At 39.4% G+C, this 22,446-nt stretch overlaps 2 protein-coding genes across 3 annotated transcripts; one reads left to right on the top strand and one right to left on the bottom strand.

Moving 5' to 3' along the window:
* Positions 1-1,509: 1,509 nt before the first annotated feature.
* LOC134647402 (deoxynucleoside kinase-like) lies at positions 1,510-4,426 on the bottom strand. 2 transcript variants are annotated; one of them, XM_063501753.1, is made up of 5 exons: positions 4,284-4,426; positions 3,852-4,036; positions 3,221-3,473; positions 2,567-2,721; positions 1,510-1,913 (listed from the first exon to the last, which is right to left on the bottom strand). In XM_063501753.1, exons 1-5 carry the CDS (start codon positions 4,318-4,320, stop codon positions 1,737-1,739), a joined length of 807 nt encoding a protein of 268 aa, XP_063357823.1. In that variant the 5' UTR covers positions 4,321-4,426; the 3' UTR covers positions 1,510-1,736. The 2 variants fall into 2 exon arrangements, with proteins under 2 accessions (XP_063357823.1, XP_063357824.1); XM_063501754.1 differs by having other exon boundaries at positions 1,512-1,913; positions 3,852-4,030.
* Positions 4,427-5,253: 827 nt separating this feature from the next.
* LOC134647422 (protein disulfide-isomerase A6 homolog) lies at positions 5,254-21,210 on the top strand. The gene is made up of 8 exons (XM_063501776.1): positions 5,254-5,419; positions 5,520-5,713; positions 6,164-6,385; positions 11,308-11,460; positions 13,482-13,691; positions 16,770-16,924; positions 17,644-17,802; positions 21,026-21,210. Exons 1-8 carry the CDS (start codon positions 5,398-5,400, stop codon positions 21,180-21,182), a joined length of 1,272 nt encoding a protein of 423 aa, XP_063357846.1. The 5' UTR covers positions 5,254-5,397; the 3' UTR covers positions 21,183-21,210.
* Positions 21,211-22,446: the final 1,236 nt, after the last annotated feature.

Genomic DNA, 22,446 nt, shown 5'->3' with positions numbered 1-22,446 from the left:
AAAAAAATGTGAAACTGTGACACGGACAGGACAAACAATAGCGCTTTCTCTGCTACTCCTACTGAAAGATACATAAGACTATCCCGTTCGGTCATTTCCCCCACCCCTCATGCCAGATCCAGTTCACCCAGTAAATACTAGATTCATGGTTTCACTTCGCCGTAGGTGGAGTCGAGACGAGACAATTTTTGCCAATCTGATGAAATTGTCCGATCGAATCTGGCCGCCGTGCGGACGCAAACGCCAATTTCATTCCCCGATCAAATCAGCGGGTGCGGACATTAAAATGCCAATTTTCGAAGTTATACTTGGTCAACCAGATCTTGCAGAGGACCTAGCGCGAAAATGGGAAATTCGATATTCGCCTCTCTATCATATTCGAGCATATTGAGAGGCACATAGCAAACCATTCTCTGTTCTCTGCAGAGTATTGTAATATATAGTTCTCTGTAGGCCAGAGTAGTATAATAATTATATGGCTGTAGGCCCTCAGGCTGCTTCTCCTTTGTATTCGCTCCGTGCATGGCATGACTGTGGCGCCGCCACCGCCCTGGTGTGTGTGAGACATTGCTCATTTTTGGCAGTATAAATTGTATAAAATAATGGCAGTATGAAATTCAAAGGTGTATGTGAAGTCCCCAATCCGCATTGGGCTAGCGTGGGGACTATAGCCCAAGCCCTCTCGCGCATGAGAGGAGGCCTGTGCCCAGCAGTGGGACGTTTATAGGTTCACATTATTATTATTTATAAAATAATGATGTCGGCCCAGAAAGTTCATATTTTCACGTATTTCCCCCACCAGCAACTTGGCACATAATAAGCTTCCAATGTAGAACATAAGGTGGCAGAACCGAACCTAATGCACATAAAAACGTACGTGAACTGTAGAGGGCAGCACCTACTTTGGCGTGAAGCGTCAATGGATAGTTCATGATTCCGATTTAGGCCACAAGATGGCAGACCCTCCAACGCGCACGGCCCCATATTGTTTAGGAGAAATCAATCATGCTTATTAAATTATCAGTAGAAATTTATTTGTTTATAAATTACATAAATATAAACTGCATATTTGGCAAAACTCAATTATGCTATTTGCAGACTATTTTTTGTGATTCTTTTCAATTCTACAAACAAATTTCTATGCAAATACTCATTTGCTTCAGTCATAAAGTACTATCTTTACAGCCGTTCACAAAGTTAAATGAACATATTAAATGCAATATGTAAGTAAAGGAATTTTATACCTTACACATAAATCAATAGTATTATGTACAATCAATGTACATAGTCACAATGTTACTAAAATATATATTATTACTTACAGTCTAGTAATAATACTTAGAAACTGGAGGTCACACTAGGCAGGTCATTCAAAAGTTTATTCAATTGAGATATACAAAGGCAATATTTAATTGGTAACTAATGTGGGTGAAATATGTCATATGATGCTGCTTCAGCAGTCTATTTCATGTCAATGCAAGGAATATTATTAAACTGCTTAAAGAGGCTTAAATGCTGCAATGCTCTTAATATCTACAAACACAATTTTATAAAGAATGTTTAAATTGAAGAAACCTTTTGGAATCTTCCTCAAATTTGAAATTAGCCGCAACAGGGAGTCAGTGCCTTAAATAGATATAACTATTTTTTACCAAAGAACTTAGGTAAAACCAAGAACACACAATTAAAATCTAAATTATAAAAATTAAAGCAACCTTAGCAAGGTTAAGTCTGTGTTACAGTCTAATTTGTGGAACAATCTTGATAGGCGAGCTAGTGATAGGTTTTTTAGGGCTGAGCTTGTTCGGAGACCGCATCACCACATCCACGGCCTTCCTCAATATTTGGTGTTCGGATCTCTTGTATTCCTCAGTTATTTGAGATAAGTCTAAGTCTGCATCTATTACCAGGACCTGAAAGAGTTTTATACAATTGTTAATAAAATTCTGTTGAAATTGCCATCACAAACTAATTATTAAATTGTTCATAAGATTATCATTATAACCTATCAATTAAAAAGCACAAAATATGGGTTAAAAAATGCTCACTTTAACTTAACATTTGATTCTCTACTATCACTTTCCAAGTTTCCACAGATATCAGCAAACGAATTTAAATTCAGTTCTAAATTTTATTAAATTTGTAGAGGGTTCTCTATCCAATTGAAGACTTTCAAGTTATCCTTTATGTGTTTTTTTTTCAGCTTATATGTGCACTAGAGCTGGTTATTTGAGTCATTGACAATGTCATGATGATTCAGATATCAATAGGTAATAAAAACACTGCACATAATATTGATATTTTGATAACAATCCACTTGAATTCAACTTGTACAGACTTGTTAACAGACTATATCTATGCATATAAAAGATTATCTCTTAACTGACCAAGGGAACTTTTAGGTGTAACAAATGGTTAAAAAAAACAACTGTTTCTGGGTCTCAGGAGGATAAATACGCATTAAAAAAATAAATGCTACATGATACGATCCTAGCAGTGATTTCTACCTGCCTCCGGAAAAAAGCCAAAAATATAATCTATACAGAAATAAATTGTTTACACTTACAGGGGCAGGGCACTCAGCATGAGTCCTGTTGACGAGCCAGTCTTCATGCAGGGTGTGGAGCTCTTCTAGATATGACAGCGGGACACACTGCTCCTCGGAGCGAGCTCGCTGCTTTATCCTCTCGTGGGCAATCACTGGGTTTGTTTTGAGGTAGACTGGAAAATTAATTTTAGGGATAAATAGAAAGATACAAATCATAAAGAACATTGAAAACTGAACTGAAAACTTTTTTGATGATTCTGCCTGCCTGCTTTAAAAATAATAAATAGAGTCTGTGCGGAAAGAGAAGAGTCGTGGAATGTATTAGGCCCCATACATTCCACGACTCTTCTCTTTCTGCACAGACTCTATAAAATATATTGAGCATTTATGTTGAAACCACTTAACCACTATCTTTTTTTGTTTGTCTTCAAAGCAAAAATGTGTTAAATTTAATGGTAAAATTAGAGTAGGACCATTCTAAGTGCTACACCAAGTATGGAGCTTTATAGGGATGCATTCTTACTGCCAAGTTGTTTGTCCAGAGTGAGCATAGTCATAGTCTTATCAATTACTTTCAAACAAAGAATAGCCATATCTGATCTGAGACATTATTAATTTTACCCCTTAAGTTATAATATTATAGAAAATTACACAAAAATATTAGCCACTTACCGATTAGATCAGCTTGAATAGGGATCTCCGTATGAATAAACCTGAACCACTCATCCAGCACGGAGAACTGTGCCGGGTGCAGAATGCCACTTCTGTGCATGTGCTCAACAAAGCAGTACCTTGCACTGTACAGTGACCGCTCCATGAGCTTCACTGGGGTCGCTGTAGGCCTCCGGTGCATGTCCAACATGGTTAGGGACACATAGGCTTGGAAAGTCATTGCCCATTTTGTGGGGTCTTTGTACATCAGATCCTTGAAATAATAATTAAAAAAGTTCTTAAAATATTCTCAAAACAAAAACATATCTTCCAACGCTGCCCACTCCACTCATACCCTGGGCCTGCTGAGGACCTGAACACCGTGACACCTGACTTGGTTGCTTGGCTTCGCAACCTCAAGGCTACACTCTGATTGCCCTCAATGTACATAACTGCCATACGACTAAATAAAATAAAACAATAACAATTATGTGGAAAAATGCTTCAAGTATTTTTAGGTAAATTTTTCATGGCCTCATTTGTTTATGTTAGGTAGATTACATTCGAGGTCAAGTATTGCAGACTCAGATGATTGCACCTACGTAATTTTATTAGTGAGTTTTATTGATAACGAAATCTTAAAACTACTTACCAATAGGTTCCATCCTCGAAGATTGCGCCATTCCTCCACTGGCTCGGTCAAAAGCGTTATATCTTCAAACTGGCGAAAATGTTCCAGAAATGTCGTTTTGCCACTACCAATATTACCTTCCACTAACACCGTGAAGGGTTTTGTATTGGCAGTACTCATTTTGTAATAGCGTCTTTGAACTGGAGCTGTAAAGTATATAACAAACAGATGATTCACTTAACCAGACGCTACTACTAGTACTGTACTAGACTAGGCCCGTTTCCCGCCTAATTTGCCCGCCTTTAGCCCGTCAGTCATGGTTTCTTGCCAATGACTCCACAGAACAGACTCAACACTGTCTCAACAGACAGTTTTGTCTATGTCCTACATTTTCAACCCAATCAAAATTGGATCAAAACAATGCAAACATAACCTTTATTTATAAGAATTTACCTTTATATGATAACAAACGAATATACCGCCTTAACATTGTAATTTCACAATATGTTGACTGAATTTTAACATATTTTAGTGATTAATTCACATATTACTGAGAAATTCTCTTCGAAACAACGCAGAAAACGTATTGTCTTCACATGAAAATGACTGCGTATAAAAGTTCCGTTCCACGCAAAATTTATTCAAAACATGCAAATTTAATAAAAGATCGGTTGTGCCAACGCCAACAAATAAAAACCAATGACATTGTTTATGACTGCGTGAAAAATATTGTGAAAAAATATAGTTGGTCAAACCAATTTGTCAGCCAGTAAGAACCAGGAAAACTACTCATCCTTTTCTTTAGGGTGCTAGTACTAGCGTAAGACAAAGACAGTATGATTATCTCTGTCCATGTTTGAAATGAGACAGTCCAGGGACAAACATATAACTGCTCAAGCAAATCTTGTCAGTAAAAAAAGGCGCGAAATTTAAATTTTCTATGAGACGACATTCCTTCGCGCCTACATTTTTCAAATTTGCCGCCTTTTTCTACTGACAAGATCTGCTTGACCAAGTATACCTGCATTGTAAACTTCGTCTAGATTTTCTTTTTGAGTAAAAGAAAACTTTATTTTTTACATTTAATTCAGCAGCCGAGAAAATAATACAGGCACAGGATATAAGTGGTTATTAGGCCAAGCGCGCACCACGATTTTAAATTTTGCTACGCGATTTTAAAATCGCGCTGTAGAAGTATTAAAACGAGCATAGCGAATTAATCTTTTTCTAGCAGCTATAAGGCAAAAAAAAGTAAAAAATCATAAAGGCGCTACTGGTTAGAATTTTTATTAATTTTAACAAAAAAAAATCCTTGATTCAATAACAAATTATAAATTGATTTTAAAATTTTAGTTATTGGCGCCCTAACCAATATGTACCAATCACGCGCGACCACGAAATCCATTGACAATCTCCGGGATCTCCGGTGCCTTGACACTCGCGAAGAATTGACGTGTATTTATTTCAACCGTTGTCTCGCCGATGACTCTCTCAAACTTGTAAAAATTGCAGAACAAAGCCAGTGTTTCGTTAGCTCATAAGTTAAAGTAGCGTTAAATTAGTGAAAATGTTGCATACATTATACTTGGGTATGTTTTCATAATATCTTAATGCGGGGTGAAATTGAGTTCACGGTGTGTAAGATTTTGATAACATAGTCGGTGTTTCTGATTTTACTGTTATTTTCAGGGGTATTGCTCTGCGTGGCGGGGTCTCAGGCCCTGTACGACTCGTCCTCTGATGTGGTGGAGCTAACGCCCAGTAATTTCGACCGTCTAGTCACAAATTCCGAAGAAGTATGGATCGTAGAGTTTTACGCCCCGTGGTGCGGACATTGTAAAAACCTCGTACCAGAATATAAGAAAGCTGCTAAAGCACTAAAGGTAAAACAATATGCTATATAATATATAATAACTAAATGCTATTTGTATTATAGCTTTATATCGTGTAAAGTTATCTACGTAACTTGAGACCCCATAGAGACCGACATAAAAAGTCAGCTATCTGTATATTCCTCATATTTATTCCTCTCGCGTCGAATGATGGTCCCTATGACAGTTCATTCGAGTCTCTAAGATGGGCTTCATTTAAAAAGTAATAGGTAAAAAAATTACCGTACTTTTATTACGTAAATGTTCCATTTCTACGTAAATGAATGTGCTAAACTTCCCAAAAGTGACTAAATAAAACCATTTTACGTCACAGCTGCTCCATACCGAGTATAGAATAGAATAGAATATGTATATTATAAATCTCTTAGCTTGACTAGGTGTCCTAACATACCTATTCACATCCTAATAATTTATATTGATATAAGAAATATTTATTCTCAGGGCATCATAAAAGTGGGTGCAGTAGATGCAGACCAGCACAAGAGCCTATCAAGCAAATATGGAGTCACTGGTTTCCCCACAATCAAGATCTTCACCGGCTCCAAGCACACTCCATACCAGGGCCAGAGGACTGCCGATGCATTCGTTGATGCGGGTATCAAGGCGGCTAAGGAACGAGCGTATGACAATTTGGGCAAGAAGTCGGGAGGCTCCGGAGATAAGGTACGGTCAATGATGTTGAGAAATTCAATAGGTAGGGCGGGTATTTCTAATGAAGCCCTTTCACAAGTCCTAGATATGTTGTGTTAGGTAAACCTAGGATTGTCTTCATATCGTCGCTATACTTACTCAACCTCATATCTGCAACAATCATTTGATGTAAATGTTGCTTTTCTTTCATTCGGAATACGGGTGTTTTTTTCATCAAATGAGTGTTGCAGATACGAGGTCGAGTAAGTATAGCGGCGATATGCGAGCCTAAATGTATGCAATTTTAAAAATGGTTTGTGCTTAAATGTCTATTTAAAATGTAATCTAGCTAGTGATTTGATAATGATATTGGCATCACAATCTACTTGGTTTAAATAAATGAAACCATTCTTAATGGTTTGATGCCAAGATACTACTATTTTACTTGTCATTTTATTTTTCTATTAAGAAATAATTTATTTACAACACAGCTTAGTTTCACTGCACATAGTTTTAAAATAGTCTCAAAACTCAAAATACACATTTGTTTTATTCCTAATACTATTCCTCAATCACACTAGCGTCAACTTTATGGGCACAATATTCCATGGAAAAAGATACAGCGCACTATTGCAAAACTCAAGGAACATAACGTAACACAACCTAAGAATCACAAACCTGTAGTTCAAAGGCCACTTTTATCGTTCCGCAAAACTCAAGTACCGAAACCACCGAAACAACCACCAGTGCGAAAATCGAAAAATAAATCTTCCAAGCAGCAAGCAAATACCAAGTTGAAACCTCGAGTTCAGAAGCCACTTTTATCATTCCATTCACCTCCAGTTAAGAAATTGCTTAACCAACCTTCCACACCACAAGCTGTTATTCATAATAAGCTTAATATGGACAAGCTACATGAACAACTATTCCGTGCAGATGACCAAATACAAAATGCCTCAAAGAAACTACAACAGTCTCGTAAAAATATAGTTCGTAAATCAAACAATCAAGTACCAGGTCCCGTTAAAAAGTTGAAGTTGGACAACCTACGTCTTTTTACTAACTTTGATTCGGCCAATGAGCGGCAACCACGTATTTCAAGAAACAGTTTTAAGAACGTCAAGAGACTGAATGTGCCTAATCATCGGAAAACAGTAGGTTTACGGAGAGAAGTCGGGAACAGAAAACTAGTCAAGCATTTGAAGCAGAGAACCAAAACTATTTCAACAAAGAAAATTCTGCACAAACAAAAGATAAACTGGGTAAATTAAACCTTAGCTACAGTTCAAACACGGCGTCAGAGGAAGCGAAAATATGATGTAGTGAAAGTGCCAATCCCAATTGCCCCCATATTTTCATATAATAAAAAATAGCCAAAACTTCACATAATAAATATTTTATACATATTGAACTCAGGCCACCAACCCACGGTTTTCCTTTTTGAACTGTAATTCAATGAGTAGGGAAATGGAAATAAAATAGGTAAAAATTGTTTTTAAAAATTTTATTACTCAGTTTCATAATAATATAGCATTTCCAAGACATACTTAAATAGGTATTTATAACAGTAATTCTTCAGTTACGTGGCATTTTTATGGAAAGTATAGGAAAATTGCAAGCTTCATCATGTATTTTGATGATCAAATAAGTGCGTTCTAGCTAATAATACCTAATGGAGATTTAGGGCTGATTAGACGGCGCGCGAACTCGCATGCGATTTTAGTTACATCGCGGACTGTTGGTTACGTCCAATTCAATCGACCGATCAAAACCCGCAATGTAATGAAACTCGCATCGTCTAAATGAGCCCTTAGAGCTACATAATGTTCAAGAACAATTTTAAACATAGCTTCCGTTGACTCCTAGATAGTGTGCCAGTGTGGTGGAGCGATGACATTTATCTTATCTTGTTTTTATAAATTAACCGGCAGATAAGCGGCTATTATATTAATAGGGACATTTTTCGGATTGTTTTCGTAACGATTACGTTTTTATTAAATATGGGCATACCGTGACATAAATTTACTGTTTCAATTGAAAGTAAAAACTAGTCGAAATCGAAGATATTTCTACAATCAACAGTCGTGTCGATACTGTTGCCAACTGATCGACTCCTTGGTATAAATCTTTACGTGCCCAGTGCCCTATATGTCAATGGTACTTGGTTCGTTTCCCGGTCCGTTCAACTTTCAAACATGCATTTAGTAAAAATTATCATTCAGACATATATATATCTCCAACTAACATAGTGATTTACATTACAACTAATATGAAAAACGAGGGATTTGAAAAATATTAAATACATACATTTATTCAACATCATATTTACCATAATTATTTACATAAAAGTTGTTAGAAATATATCGACCGCCGTTATAAGAGAGATTCTTCATTCAGTCAGTTCATAATAAATATAATAATGTAAGAATGCGTAGCACAGTAGATACAGTTTACAAACTATATTCTAGAATCTTATTTTACCTCAATGGAAGCTAGCTATCCACGTATTGGCCCACATATTTATCCGATATCGCCCACGATGTCTACTCTTACGCCCACGGACGCTCTCACTTTTAGACGCCATAGCTCAATAACACGTAAGCTGAGCTGATACAATCCTTACATGGATTAGGCAGATGGCCAACTCAGCGATTTGAGAGCTTTTTATCTGTTCTAATAAAGGTCATTAACATTAACAAATATTGCCTATATTATTATTATTATTCAAGTAGGCATCTTACAATGCGATTATGAACTTCATATAAATCTACACCAGCTCTAAACCTACACACCTCTGCCTCGAGAAGATTTAAATCCCCCCTCAATCGGAGGAGGGTATCCCAATATGGGTCGGCAAGAACCTCGGTATGACTATGACTCTGTTTCATACTTATGGAAAGTTAACTCTGATCACCTTTTACCAAGAGTCGGATGGATGGAAAGATGTAGACGCTTTGTCGGTTATGTTGCTTTAAGTACAGTCAACAGCAGAAGTAGCTAAGTTGGTGTTCAGAATGACCTACACATGGTCTTATTTTTTTTTAAACGACAAAATTGTGTTGAACGAAATGAACTACGAGGGGTGTTCAAAATATTCTCGGTATGAGAATGAAAACAAACAAGTACGAAAAGTTTGATATTTTTATTTTTCAATATACTCCCCCCCTATGTTCATACACTTAAAAGATCGATCAATTTTTTTTTTAATCCCTCGTAAAAATATTTTTTATCTTTCGTGTAAAAATGCTCCTCCACTGCCGCCTTCAATGCTTCATCGTCAGAAAATTTATTTCCACGCAGATCCTTTTTAAGATCGGGGAGCAAAAAGAAGTCGCTGGGGGCTAAGTCCGGACTATACGGTGGGTGAGTAACAGTTTTAAACCCACATTCAACAATAGCTGCCTTGGCAATATGAGCAGTATGGACGGGGGCGTTGTCATGCAGAAGCAGCCTACCATACCATACCTTTGGTTAACTTTCCTCGCCTCTTTTCTCTAATTACATCCTTTAATTGACGTAGAATGTTAGCGTAGTACTGTCCTGTGATATTTACACCTTTTTCTTTATAATCGATTAGTAATACTCCTTCACAATCCCAAAATATCGTGGCCATGACCTTGCCAGCTGAAGGGATGACCTTGAACTTCTTGGGATGAGCTGAAACCTTAATGTGCCACTGCATGGACTCTTGTTTACTCTCTGGGTCATAATGATGAACCCAGGTTTCATCTCCAGTAACTATTCTTTGCAGCACCTCATCAGGATTTTCACCGCACAGGTCAATAAAATCGGAACAACAAGCTACACGCATGTCTTTTTGAAGCCGAGTCAGCATTCGCGGAACCCATCTTGCACTTACTTTTGACATATTAAGATGGTCATGTATAATATTATGTACGGTACCAATAGAGAGATTGGTTACTTGTGCTATAGATTTTACCTTCACTCGACCATCTTCCAATATAAGTTTTTCCACTTTATCAATATTTTCTTGTGAAGTAGCTACTACAGGCCGGCCAGGTCTAGGGTCATCTTCAATACTCTCCCTTCCGCGTTTAAACTCGCTTGACCACTTTTGAATGGTAGATAAAGAAGGAGCAGACTCACGGTAAACACAATCCATTTCCTCTTTTATGGTTTTTTTATTTTTACCCTGTTTTGTCAAGAATTTTATCACGCATCGATGTTCTAATTTAGTTAACATTGTCAATTCGCACATGATGTTCATGTTTGTTCAGCAATTGCAGAAAAACAAAAGACTATCTCGGTTCGAATTATACTTTTTTTAAATGTCAATGAATAAACCTTAGCGGCCAGTAACGAAAGAAATTTTAGAAGAGGTCGTAAGATATCAATACCGAGAATATTTTGAACGCCCCTCGTCATTTTGAACACCTTGACCGAATAGTAACTTCTGCTGCCAATAACTTCTAATAGGATAGGGATATAATAATTGGGGTAATGTTTTTTTATTTATTTTTATTAGTAACGGACTAGCGTATGCATTTATTAGTAAAAAACAATACATTGTGACTATACGGATAATATTAATATTATGAAACTAAAACTCCTCATATTCTCTTCAAAATACAGTTGTACAGTCGTAGTTTTTTTAATATACCGTTATTTATTTGATGTGTCTGCTGACTGTACCTGAAAAAAATTACCCAATTGATACTGAACAGATATTATGAAAATATGTCGACTGGTGAATTCTTAGGGCCGATATAGGTACACTTGTAAGTTTTACTTACGTAGATAGGGACAAAGCTCTTTGTTAGAATGAGATAACGATATTCATTTCTCATTCTGTAGTAGCTGTGTACTTACGGAAGTAAAACTTACAAGTGTATTTTGGGCCTTATACTGTTAGGAATTCGAGTATCCCACTTTGAGAAGCCCTGATCTAAACCAAGAATGTTTCCTCTCTCTCTAACTTTTATCTCTTGTTTCAGTCTGACGTTATCACGCTCACGGACAGCAACTTCAAGGAGCTGGTGCTGGACAGCGAGGACCTGTGGCTGGTGGAGTTCTACGCGCCCTGGTGCGGCCACTGCAAGAACCTGGAACCACACTGGGCTAAGGCCGCCACGGAGCTCAAGGGCAAGGTAACGAACTGTCTTAACTTACTGTGCGAGTAGGACGCTATATACGTGCATGTCGCTGTCTCTCTCGCAGAGAGAAACTTCAAGGAGCTGGTGCTGGACCACAAGCCACTGCAAGAACCTTGAACCACGCTGGGCTAAGGCCGCCACGGAGCTCAAGGGCAAGGTAACAAACCGTCTTAACTTACTGTGCGAGTAGGACGCTATATACGTGCATGTCGCTGTCTCGCTCACAGACAGGTTCAAGGAGCTGGTGCTGGACAGCAAGCCACTGCAAGAACCTGGAACCACGCTGGGCTAAGGCCGCCACGGAGCTCAAGGGCAAGGTAACGAACCGTCTTAACTTACTGTGCGAGTAGGACGCTATATACGTGCATGTCGCTGTCTCGCTCACAGACAGGTTCAAGGAGCTGGTGCTGGACAGCGAGGACCTGTGGCTGGTGGAGTTCTACGCGCCCTGGTGCGGCCACTGCAAGAACCTGGAACCACACTGGGCTAAGGCCGCCACGGAGCTCAAGGGCAAGGTAACGAACCCTCTTAACTTACTGTGCGAGTAGGACGCTATATACGTGCATATCGCTGTCTCTCTCGCAGACAGAAACTTCAAGGAGCTGGTGCTGGACAGCAAGCCACTGCAAGAACCTGGAACCACGCTGGGCTAAGGCCGCCACGGATCTCAAGGGCGAGGTAATGAACCGTCTTAACTTACTGTGCGAGTAGGACGCTATATACGTGCATGGCGCTGTCTCTCGCACAGACAGAAAGTTCAAGGAGCTGGTGCTGGACAGCAAGCCACTGCAAGAACCTGGAACCACACTGGGCTAAGGCCGCCACGGAGCTCAAGGGCAAGATAACGAACCTTCTTAACTTACTGTGTGAGTAGGACGCTATGTGCGTGCATGTCGCTGTCTCGCTCACAGACAGAAAGTTCAAGCTGCTGCCTATTTTATAAAGCTACAAGTTACAATTCAATGCGGAAGTCTCTTTCTAACCCTATGTGTTAGAACGAGACTTCAAATTGTAACTTGTAGCTTTATAAAATAGGCCACTGGTGCGGCCACTGCAAGAACCTCGAACTTTTAGGTAACTTTTACCCGGTCCTGCGCGGGTTCACGCCAGCTTTCACTGCTGCCTCCACTCTATTTGACCACCGATACTTAGGATGACCTACAGGACCATTTAAAAAAACGTATTTCAATATTTAAAATTCAGAAAAGATGTCCGTTTACAGCTCTGAAGAAACTCGAATGCCGACAATGCCGGCTGTCTCTATTATGGGAAATGTAACTCGAGACGTCCTCACTTTGTTAAACAAGAGTGGTCGATAATGGCGTCATATTTCCCAATTACAAGCAGTAAGCAGTCTCAATCTCATTCCTTGGAATCTTTCATTTCTATTCCAATGTCTGCCGCAAAAATATCTGACACGATACATATTATTTGTAGAGCCATAAGAGCGTGTCACATATTTTTGCGGCCTTCGAAGAGTAACATAATTATTACGAGTATTGCAGGTGACTGTACCCTTCTTTTGCCTTTATTTATTTAACAATATAATATTGGGGAAGTCTTATCAAAATTATACCTACTTGCTGCTATGTACAGTCAGCAGCAGAAGTTACTAAGTGGGCGAGGTGTTCATAATGATCTTGACGCGACTTTATTATTAAGAAAATAAGAGCGTGTCAAGGTAATTTTGAACACCTCGCCCGCTTAGCAACTTCTGCTGCTTGTACTAGATTTGAATAAGTTTGTATTATTAGCTATCACCACCAGCTTGCAGTTTTTTTCAACCCAGATATTAAACTGATAGTATGATGTGACAATATAATCTGCGGGCTCAGCACGGTTCCATTTTTATCGGCTATCACTATGCCCGTCACTTTCGCACTTACATACTTGTTAGAACGTGACAGGCATGGTGATAAACGATAAAAATGCGACCGTGCTACTAGGGCTGGTTATGTACCAGTTTACATACTGAAATATGTAAACTAAAACTAACCAACTATTCACATTTCCAGGTGAAACTCGGCGCGCTCGACGCTACCGTTCACCAGTCCATGGCGGGCCGCTACCAGGTCCAGGGCTACCCCACCATCAAAATGTTTCCCTCGGGCAAAAAGACCAGCGACTCCGTAGAGGACTACAACGGTGGCCGCACCAGCAGCGACATCGTCACCTGGGCTCTTGAGAAGTTAGCTGAGAATGTACCCGCCCCTGAAGTACTACAGGTATTCAAAATGTCAAACAGTTTGTAAACTAGGCCGTGGCCAAGTCCAGGGCTACCCCACCATCAAGATGCTCCCCTCGGGCAAGAAGACTAGCGACTCCGTGGAGGACTACAACGGTGGCCGCACCAGCAGCGACATCGTCACCTGGGCTCTTGAGAAGCTAGCTGAGAATGTCCCCGCTCCTGAAGTCCTACAGGTATTCAAAATGTCAAACAGTTTGTAAACTAGGCCGTGGCCAAGTCCAGGGCTACCCCACCATCAAGATGCTCCCCTCGGGCAAGAAAACCAGCGACTCTGTGGAGGACTACAACGGTGGCCGCACCAGCAGCGACATCGTCACCTGGGCTCTTGAGAAGCTAGCTGAGAATGTCCCCGCCCCTGAAGTACTACAGGTACAAGTCAGGTTTAAGTCAGGATTTTTTTAACAAGCCTGTAAAGTGTCCCACCGCTGGGCAAAGGCCTCCCCTAGACTTCCAATCTTCCAGGTAATCGGGAAGATTGGAAGTCCGGGCTTAGCTTACCAAGATGTTCTTAGCAAGTAGTGTGTCTGTGGTGCAACGGTGGCCGCACCAACAGTGACATCATCACCTCTTGAGAAACTTGCAGAAAATGTTCTCACTCCAGGTAGTGCAGTAAGTTGCAGAGATGACTGACCCCCTGCATAGAAACTTGTTTGCAAGAGGTCAGTTATCTCTGCAGTTTACTGTACTACAGGAACTGACAAATATCAAATATTAGAGTTTAGCTTACCATTATGTTCCCAGTTACAAAAGTCAAGTAGGTGTTAATAATTACTGAACAACTGTTCTTACATTATTACTTTAACAAGACTTGCCGCTTGCCTGTTGCTGTTTTTTTATCGGAGTCCTTAAAATAGGCTCATGGATTCCCAGGGATCCGGAGACTACCACAATGTTCATGAAAACATCATATTATTATTTTATTTGAGACTTTTAAATGTGGCGCCCTCTATAGTGGGATAACTGAGCTTAGCAAAGTGAGCGACACTGTTGACTACCCACGTTAGATCTACTTCTATGGCTTAGAAAATTGCAAATGTTTTAAAATGTTTACTGCACACGCCAATATTACGACCCGTATGCAACTGAAGTTTGAAATTGTTACAAGAGCGATTTGTTTAGCTTGTGAAACGTCGTAAAACTTATCAGGGCCATGTGTAAAGGTGGCGTGTGTAAAATCCAATGTGATTTGAACTCTGGTTTAACTGAGGAAACAACATGATAATTATTACTATAGATCAGGGGTCTACAAACTACGGCCCGCGGGCCAAAGCACGCGGAAAAAAGACTCCTGTCTTGCCCAGGGGCGCGAGATCGTTGTTTGACCGTTGTCATTGGTGTTGCTTTAACCTTTTGGACGCGAATGACCGATATATCCGCACCGTAGGTTCAACGCCAAAGACCGATTAATCGGTCACATATCACAGAGCAACATAGACCTACGTGCATATGCATAAAGTTCAATTTCAGTTTTGACACTTCGGTGACGTGGCGTCAGTGTGACAGCTTTTGTGTTTGACACGGCGTCGAGAAGGTTAACTCGCAATAGGTATACTATTAAATATAAAAATAGTTTATTTTTGAATTCGGCATATTACAATGCGCTTATAAACGTCAAATAAAGCTACGCCGGCTCTAACCCTACACCTCTGACCCGAGAAGATTTAAATCCCTCCTAAATTGGAGGAGGCCATCCCAATATGGGACCGTCGAAAAATTCGGCGGGACACATCTTTTTAAAACATTAAATCTTATAATATATTATTTTAAAAACCGGACCCCTAAAGAAACCAATTGGTGACCCCAGCCCTAAAGTCTCAGAGATCCAAAATTCAGCCAGTACACGACACTGCCTTAAAGTTTAAATTTAAATAAAAAGTACAATTTGGATTTGCATTGCTGACCCGATATCACATCTGACCATAGAAGGTAGCAGTGGCATAGAGAAATATAGTAAGACAAGAGTGCTCACTCCATACATCAGTTCAGACTATTAATTTCAATGTCTACATCTAGCATCGAGTAGCGGAACTATCAGTACTGCTACTTGACAATAGATGTAGCACCGACCGGAAAGTCTTATCTCAACAGCATAAGACTTTCCGGTCGGTGCTACATCTATTGTCAAGTAGTAGTACTGATAGTTCCGCTACTCGATGCTAATAGTCTTTATGGTACTAAAACTGATGTATGGAGTGAGCACTCTATGTATTTTTTTCTCTATGGCAGTGGTAGCATCCTATAGAAGTGGTCTACGCGTGCCTCTGTGGGGGACAAAACATACGCAATGCATCATCATCCATACTAATTACGGTGGGGAATAAAAAAAAAAGTGAGACTGTGACAAGGACAAACAATAATAGCGCTTTCGCTGCTACTCCTACTGAAAGATACATAAGTCTATTCCGTTCTGTCAGTTATCCCCAGTTATCACTCATGCCCAATCCAGTTTAATACTAGATTCATGCATCTGACTGACCCGAAGGCTTTAACCACTGACAATCCAACCTCTACACTGAGCTTAGGCCAATTCTTTCATGAAACCGATGCTGCCAAAAATACGGGGGTGCGGGGGGACGAGGTGAGCGAATCCCGTGCCGTGATTGGTCCGTTCAAAGACACGGACCAATCACGGCACGGGATTGACTCGAAGATGGAGTAACGCTACCGTATGTGTGGCAGAGGGGGTAGCGCGACTATGCTATGTCATAGAGAAAAAAATACATAGAGTGCTCACTCCATACATCAGTTTTAGTACCAAAAAGACTATTAGCATCTAGCATCGAGTAGCGGAACTATCAGTACTGCTACTTGACAATAGATGTAGCCACCGACCGGAAAGTCTTATGCTGTTGAGATAAGACTTTCCGGTCGGTGCTACATCTATTGTCAAGTAGCAGTACTGATAGTTCCGCTACTCGATGCTAGATGTAGACACTGAAATTAATAGTCTGAACTGATGTATGGAGTGAGCACTCTATGTATTTTTTTCTCTATGGCTATGTCTAGAGGTTGGATTGTCTAACACCTAATAATGAATGTACCATATTATTTCTAGATCGTGTCCTCAGAGACGATGAAGGCGTGCTCCGAGAAGCCGCTGTGCGTAGTCTCAGTGCTGCCGCACATTCTCGACTGCAACGCGGCGTGCCGCCACGACTACCTGGCCATTCTCAAGAAACTGGGCGACAAATATAAGAGCAAGATGTGGGGGTGAGTTGAACTATTTTTATCACTATTTGTTTAACACATTCATTGCCACCCACCCACACAAGACATCCGCGCCAGGCCACAAAAAATTCGTCATATAAAGCTGTAGTACCACGATCCCGACTATCGATCGGGTCGTCCGGCCTGGGAACGAAATCATAAAATAACCGATAGGCATGCTTTCGGGACTGAATGTGTTAAAATTCCTGTTTTTTGACTAAAACGAATATGTAGAAGCTTTCCTACATTTTTAAGTGCAGGGCTAACTCGCCATACTGCAAAAATTAAGAGAGACGTGGCAGAGAGTCGATTTATTTCAACAGGGTTTCCAAACTACGGCTTGCGGGCCGGATGTGGGAGGTCAATACGGCCCGCAAAAAGGACTCTTACCTTACAATACTTACATTGCATTTTAATTAAAGAGTGAAATGTCAATTAAAAATATGGTTAAATTACATTTTCAGTCAAACACCCAAAATCATCGCTCATTAAGAAATAATTAAAAAAAAAATTGTGCTACATGCCTTCTTTAGTACAAAAACCGGGAAATTACTTATCTATTCATACAGTATCCACCCACTGCTAAATATAGCCCTTTTTTACTACCAGAAAATTAAAATTTATTATATAAATTTTAAAGTGGAAAAATTACTGTCTTATAAGAATTAAATTAAAATGTATTAACCTGTTTATTTAACGAAACATCTTGTGTTGCATTCCAGCTGGGTGTGGTCAGAGGCCGGGGCGCAGACCGCTCTGGAGGAAGCGCTGGAGCTGGGCGGGTTCGGCTACCCCGCCATGGCGGTCGTCAACGCCAAGAAACTCAAGTTCTCCACCCTGCGGGGATCCTTCTCCGAGACAGGCATCAACGAGTTCCTCAGGTAACACTTACACACTTTTGACGACCGGTCCGGCCTAGTGGGTAGTGGCCCTGCCTCTGAAGCCGATGGTCATGGGTTCGAATCCCGGTAAGGGCATTCCAGCTGGGTGTGGTCTGAGGCCGGGGCGCAGACCGCTCTGGAGGAAGCGCTGGAGCTGGGCGGGTTCGGCTACCCCGCCATGGCGGTCGTCAACGCCAAGAAACTCAAGTTCTCCACCCTCCGGGGATCCTTCTCCGAGACAGGCATCAACGAGTTCCTCAGGTAACACTTAAATAATAATAATAATAATAGATCGATCGCAACGCCGGGCCGTGCTCGTTGACATCACCATCCCCCATGATGAGAATCTCGTGAAAGCCGAGAAGGACAAGTCCAGCAAGTACCTAGACTTGGCTCACGAGATAACCGCCATGTGGGATGTTGATTCGACGATCATTGTCCCGATAGTCGTTTCAGTGAACGGTCTAATAGCGAAGAGTCTCGACCAACATCTTGAGAGACTCTCGCTAGGTGGTTGGATCAAGGGTCAGATGCAGAAGGCGGTGATCTTGGACACGGCGCGGATAGTCCGCCGGTTCCTCTCTCTGCGGCCCTGACCACCGGCAGCTTGGGCCTTGCCCCGCTGCTGGCGGCACCCTAGGTTAGGTTTTTTATAATATGTTTATAAGTATTTTGTATTGTTTTTGTAAGTGTTTTTGAATTTTATTTTTATATCCATATTATAAAATAACCTAACTTAAGACCAAAAATAAATAAAGAGAATAATAATAATAAAAGACGTTTATTCAAAGAGTTTGAACATAGGTACATAATAAAAGTACACAATTATGCTTACAAACTAATTGAAATGGAAGGTGGCTCAGCTAATGTCTGTGCCCAAAGACTACGGGGCACAGCGGCCCTAAAGACTTCCAGCAACGGACGCTGTTATTCTGCCACCGCCGTATTTATGTCTAGCTAAGGACAGTAGAAACATTTACACTATTACACATAGGACAGGATAGCAAAACCGAACAATGCGCAGTGGATAAAAAAGTGCTAACTTAATTAAAATTAAATATCTAAAGGTCACTCAACCAAAAGTGTACGTTAATTCCTTTTGGAGGTCCAGTAAATAAGCCTTGCAACGTAGTTTGAAAACCGCCAGGGACTTACTGTTAGCTACTGGTGGCGGCAAATTGTTCCAGCATTTAGACGCAGCATAGCGAAAACTGCCTCTAAATGACTGAAGCCGGAGCAGTGGAAGGGAGATACGCTCTTGTTGCTCACGCAAACCTTTCAACTTTCGGTTAGGTTTCCATTCGAGTTACACTTACACACTTTTGACGACCGGTCCGGCCTATACTTCGTTTTTTTTAGCATTAGAAATTTGGTAAACAATCTTGATGTGTCTTTTAACTGAAAAACACATTTTTAAAAAAAGTTACGGTAAATATGTAACAATTATGAATCTAATACGATCTTTTTTCTACTCCAGCACTTAAATGTGTCAATTAAATGACTGACAGTGATATCTAAAGCAATGTCATTTGAATGCTTTGTCTATAGGCTCATAAGATGACTGCTAGCAGTCATCTTATGAGTATAATACAACTGCTTTATTTTTTTTAAAGATACAAGTTCCGATCATCTTGATTGAAAGAGGTATGTTTTCATTTACAATAATAACTCTTTTTTTTTTTAAATAATAACTCTTTTTTTTTAAATAATAACTCAATTTTTTTTAAAAAATAACTTTTTTTTAATAATCTCTCTTTTTTTTTTTTTTTTTTTTTTTTGCTGCAGCTGTCATAGAAAAAGTAATGTATGCAACAGCTCATAATTGGTTCTTAAAATTCTCGGGTCTTTTTTTACAAAACTCGACTACGTCTCGTTTTGTAACTTCGACCCTTGAATTTTAAGAACCCTTATTATATCACTGTTGCATAAACTACTATTATAATCTTCTGCTTTCATAAGTAATAGTTATTGATTTTTAAAAAGTGTTTTTCAATTAAAAGACATGTCAAAATCGCTTACCTTCTTTCAAGTTCTTTCTAATGCAAAAAAAACGAACTATAGTGGGTAGTGAAGCCGATGGTCCTGGGTTCGAATCCCGGTAAGGGCATTTATTTGTGTGACGAACACAAATATTTGTTCCTGAGTCATGGGTGTTTCCTATGTATATAAGTATGTATTTATCTATATAAGTATGTATATCGTCGCCTAGCACCCATAGTACAAGCTTTGCTTAGTTTGGGGCTAGGTTGATCTGTGTAAGATATCCCCTAATATTTATTTATTTATTTACAATACTATACTGAGATGTAAGGTGCTTTGGAGTAACTTCGAATTCAATTTTGAAAATCGCTAACATCTACCAAAGATAATTGATTGTAAATTGGTCATGATCCTCGTTCCGGGTCGTTCCTCATGCAAAGGTTGTCCATCGCGGTTCAGCGTGGCAACGCGGCGAGCGTGATGGGCTCCTTTGCGTCTGGAGGGGCGCGGGGCGAGTTTGGTGGGTAGGTTACTTGTTAGTTTAGATTAATATTTAGTAGTAGTGTTTAGTTTTAAGAGTAGGTACCTATAGTTGATTTTAATGTAATTTTTGATTGTAAATTGTAATAGAGAGGTAAAGTCTAAGGAAAAACGTGTCGTATTTTGACATCCAAAACAGATGGCAATCTGATTGTCAACTTTTGACAATCAGAGTTACCGCAAAATGTATGGAGCTTAGAATAAATTTAAAAAAGGAAAAATTACTGTCTTGGGTGAGACTTGAACTCACGGCCTCTGGATCGATATTCCAGCGCTTTGCCATCTGAGCCACCAAGACCTCATCCATAGCCAGCAAATCTTTCCACCATATTATGGGTCAAGGGGACCCTAGCGACATCTACCGTAAGAGTGTTATACTTCTTAAACGGCTACCGGAGTTCCAAGTTATATTGAAAATTCACCAGTTACAATGTGCTACCCAAACTAATTTTAATTTTTAATAAGCAGAAACGTCTGTGAACGATGCTATACATACAGCTGCTCACGCAGCTGATGATGCTGATGGAGCTGTACAGCGCCATCTCGTTTACCTGTAAAATTCGAACCACGAAATTGTACCAAGCAGAATACATAGATGGTTGCGTATTTTAAGATTTGGTGCCGCTCTGCCCATGGCTCCTTTTAGCCCTAGGGTAAATACGCCTAAACAGATACAACTATAAAAGTGCATCTCCCATTACAGAGACCTGTCATTCGGCCGCGGTCAGACTGCGCCCGTGCGAGGCGCCGAGATGCCCAAGATCGTGTCGGGCGACCCTTGGGACGGCAAGGACGGTGAGCTGCCCCCAGAAGAAGATATCGACCTCTCCGACGTTGACCTTGAGAAGGACGAGCTGTAGACGCTGGACGAACCCAGTGCGAGGACTGTCAGTGCGTTCATTTTGGCAATAATTTATAACCTTAAAATGATTTAAAAGTTTTTTTTTATTAAAACTGAATTCGGTGATTTTGAGGTTAGAATTTAAAGAAAGGGAGGTGAATGTGCATTACGTGTTGTGTTGTGTCAATCATTTCATGTCATTAAATTTGGATTGAAGAAAAAAATTTAACTTTGCTAGGGAAATTATAATATAAACTACATACTTACTTTTATAGTAAAAATAATTTCTTGATCTTTTGTAATAGCAAAATTACTTAGATGACTCTAACTAAAATGAATTTAAAAGCTAATAAACGGTATTTTACTAAAAAGCCGTTTTTCAATACAGAATAGATGCTTATTTTATTTTATGAAGTACAGACTATTTCTGCTATTCTGTTTTCGATATATTTTTAATAACTTAAATATATAACAATTTAAGATCTTGATCTAAAATTGTTTTTGCCTTAAAATATCCATGTAAGGTAGACATCCAAGTGGCATGGTGTCATCTTTAAACTTATTACTTATTAGCAATAGAGGTGACCGCAAGGTTTCAACTATTGGGTATAAGCATTATGATGTTTACCTTACTTACTCATTATGTATACACATTATCTACATCACACTTGACTCACAACTTGTTAATCTATCGTGCATTTATTGGGAGACGACGCGTGAATGTGATGAGTGTTATATAATTTATTTTTTAGGAACGTACCTGTTATCTCTTATCTCAATTTTCAGTAATGACTCACTTCATATGGCTCATGTTCCAAAAAAGTTATCTTAAGTGCAGTTGTTTCCGTTACTGATTGTAACTTTCATATCTTTAGGAAAACTGTTTTGTAAAATTTGTAATATTCTTCCATAAATGTAACAAAATTTTAATAGTTAGCATAACAGTAGGTACAGTAAAATTTAGATAATTTTATGAAATACAAAATGAATTCTTTCCTAATAAATTTACAATTATACATGTTGGTGTTTGATTTCATTAAAACATATATATACTTTTAACTAAACCTGAATAAATAAATGCACCTATAACGCAAGTAATGATTCAGTAATTTAGGACAAACATGTACAGTATTCAAGTTTTTCATAAACACATGAATTTTCCTCATTTATTAAAGTTTATATTAATACAATATGCTTTAGTTATCCCGTACTATGTTTACTAGGAAAATATTGTGACTAATATTAAAGGTAGAGTAGCGTTACTAGCAATGTCCGCCAAAAAC

Source organism: Cydia amplana, chromosome 4 (assembly GCF_948474715.1).
Source record: "Cydia amplana chromosome 4, ilCydAmpl1.1, whole genome shotgun sequence".
NCBI lineage: Eukaryota > Metazoa > Arthropoda > Insecta > Lepidoptera > Tortricidae > Cydia > Cydia amplana.
The sequence above is the reverse complement of the archived record's forward strand: the minus strand, read 5'-3'. Positions and strand labels throughout refer to the sequence as shown.

Coding starts and splice junctions, on each gene's coding strand:
- LOC134647422 (XM_063501776.1), top strand. CDS start 5,398: ATGTTGCATACATTATACTTGG. Junction 5,714..6,163: donor AAGCTGCTAAAGCACTAAAG/GTAAAACAATAT, acceptor ATTTATTCTCAG/GGCATCATAAAAGTGGGTGC. Junction 13,692..16,769: donor CCGCCCCTGAAGTACTACAG/GTATTCAAAATG, acceptor TATTATTTCTAG/ATCGTGTCCTCAGAGACGAT.
- LOC134647402 (XM_063501753.1), bottom strand. CDS start 4,320: ATGTTAAGGCGGTATATTCGTTTGTTATCATATAAAG. Junction 3,474..3,851: donor TTCGAGGATGGAACCTATTG/GTAAGTAGTTTT, acceptor TATTATTTCAAG/GATCTGATGTACAAAGACCC. Junction 1,914..2,566: donor ATGCTGAGTGCCCTGCCCCT/GTAAGTGTAAAC, acceptor AAACTCTTTCAG/GTCCTGGTAATAGATGCAGA.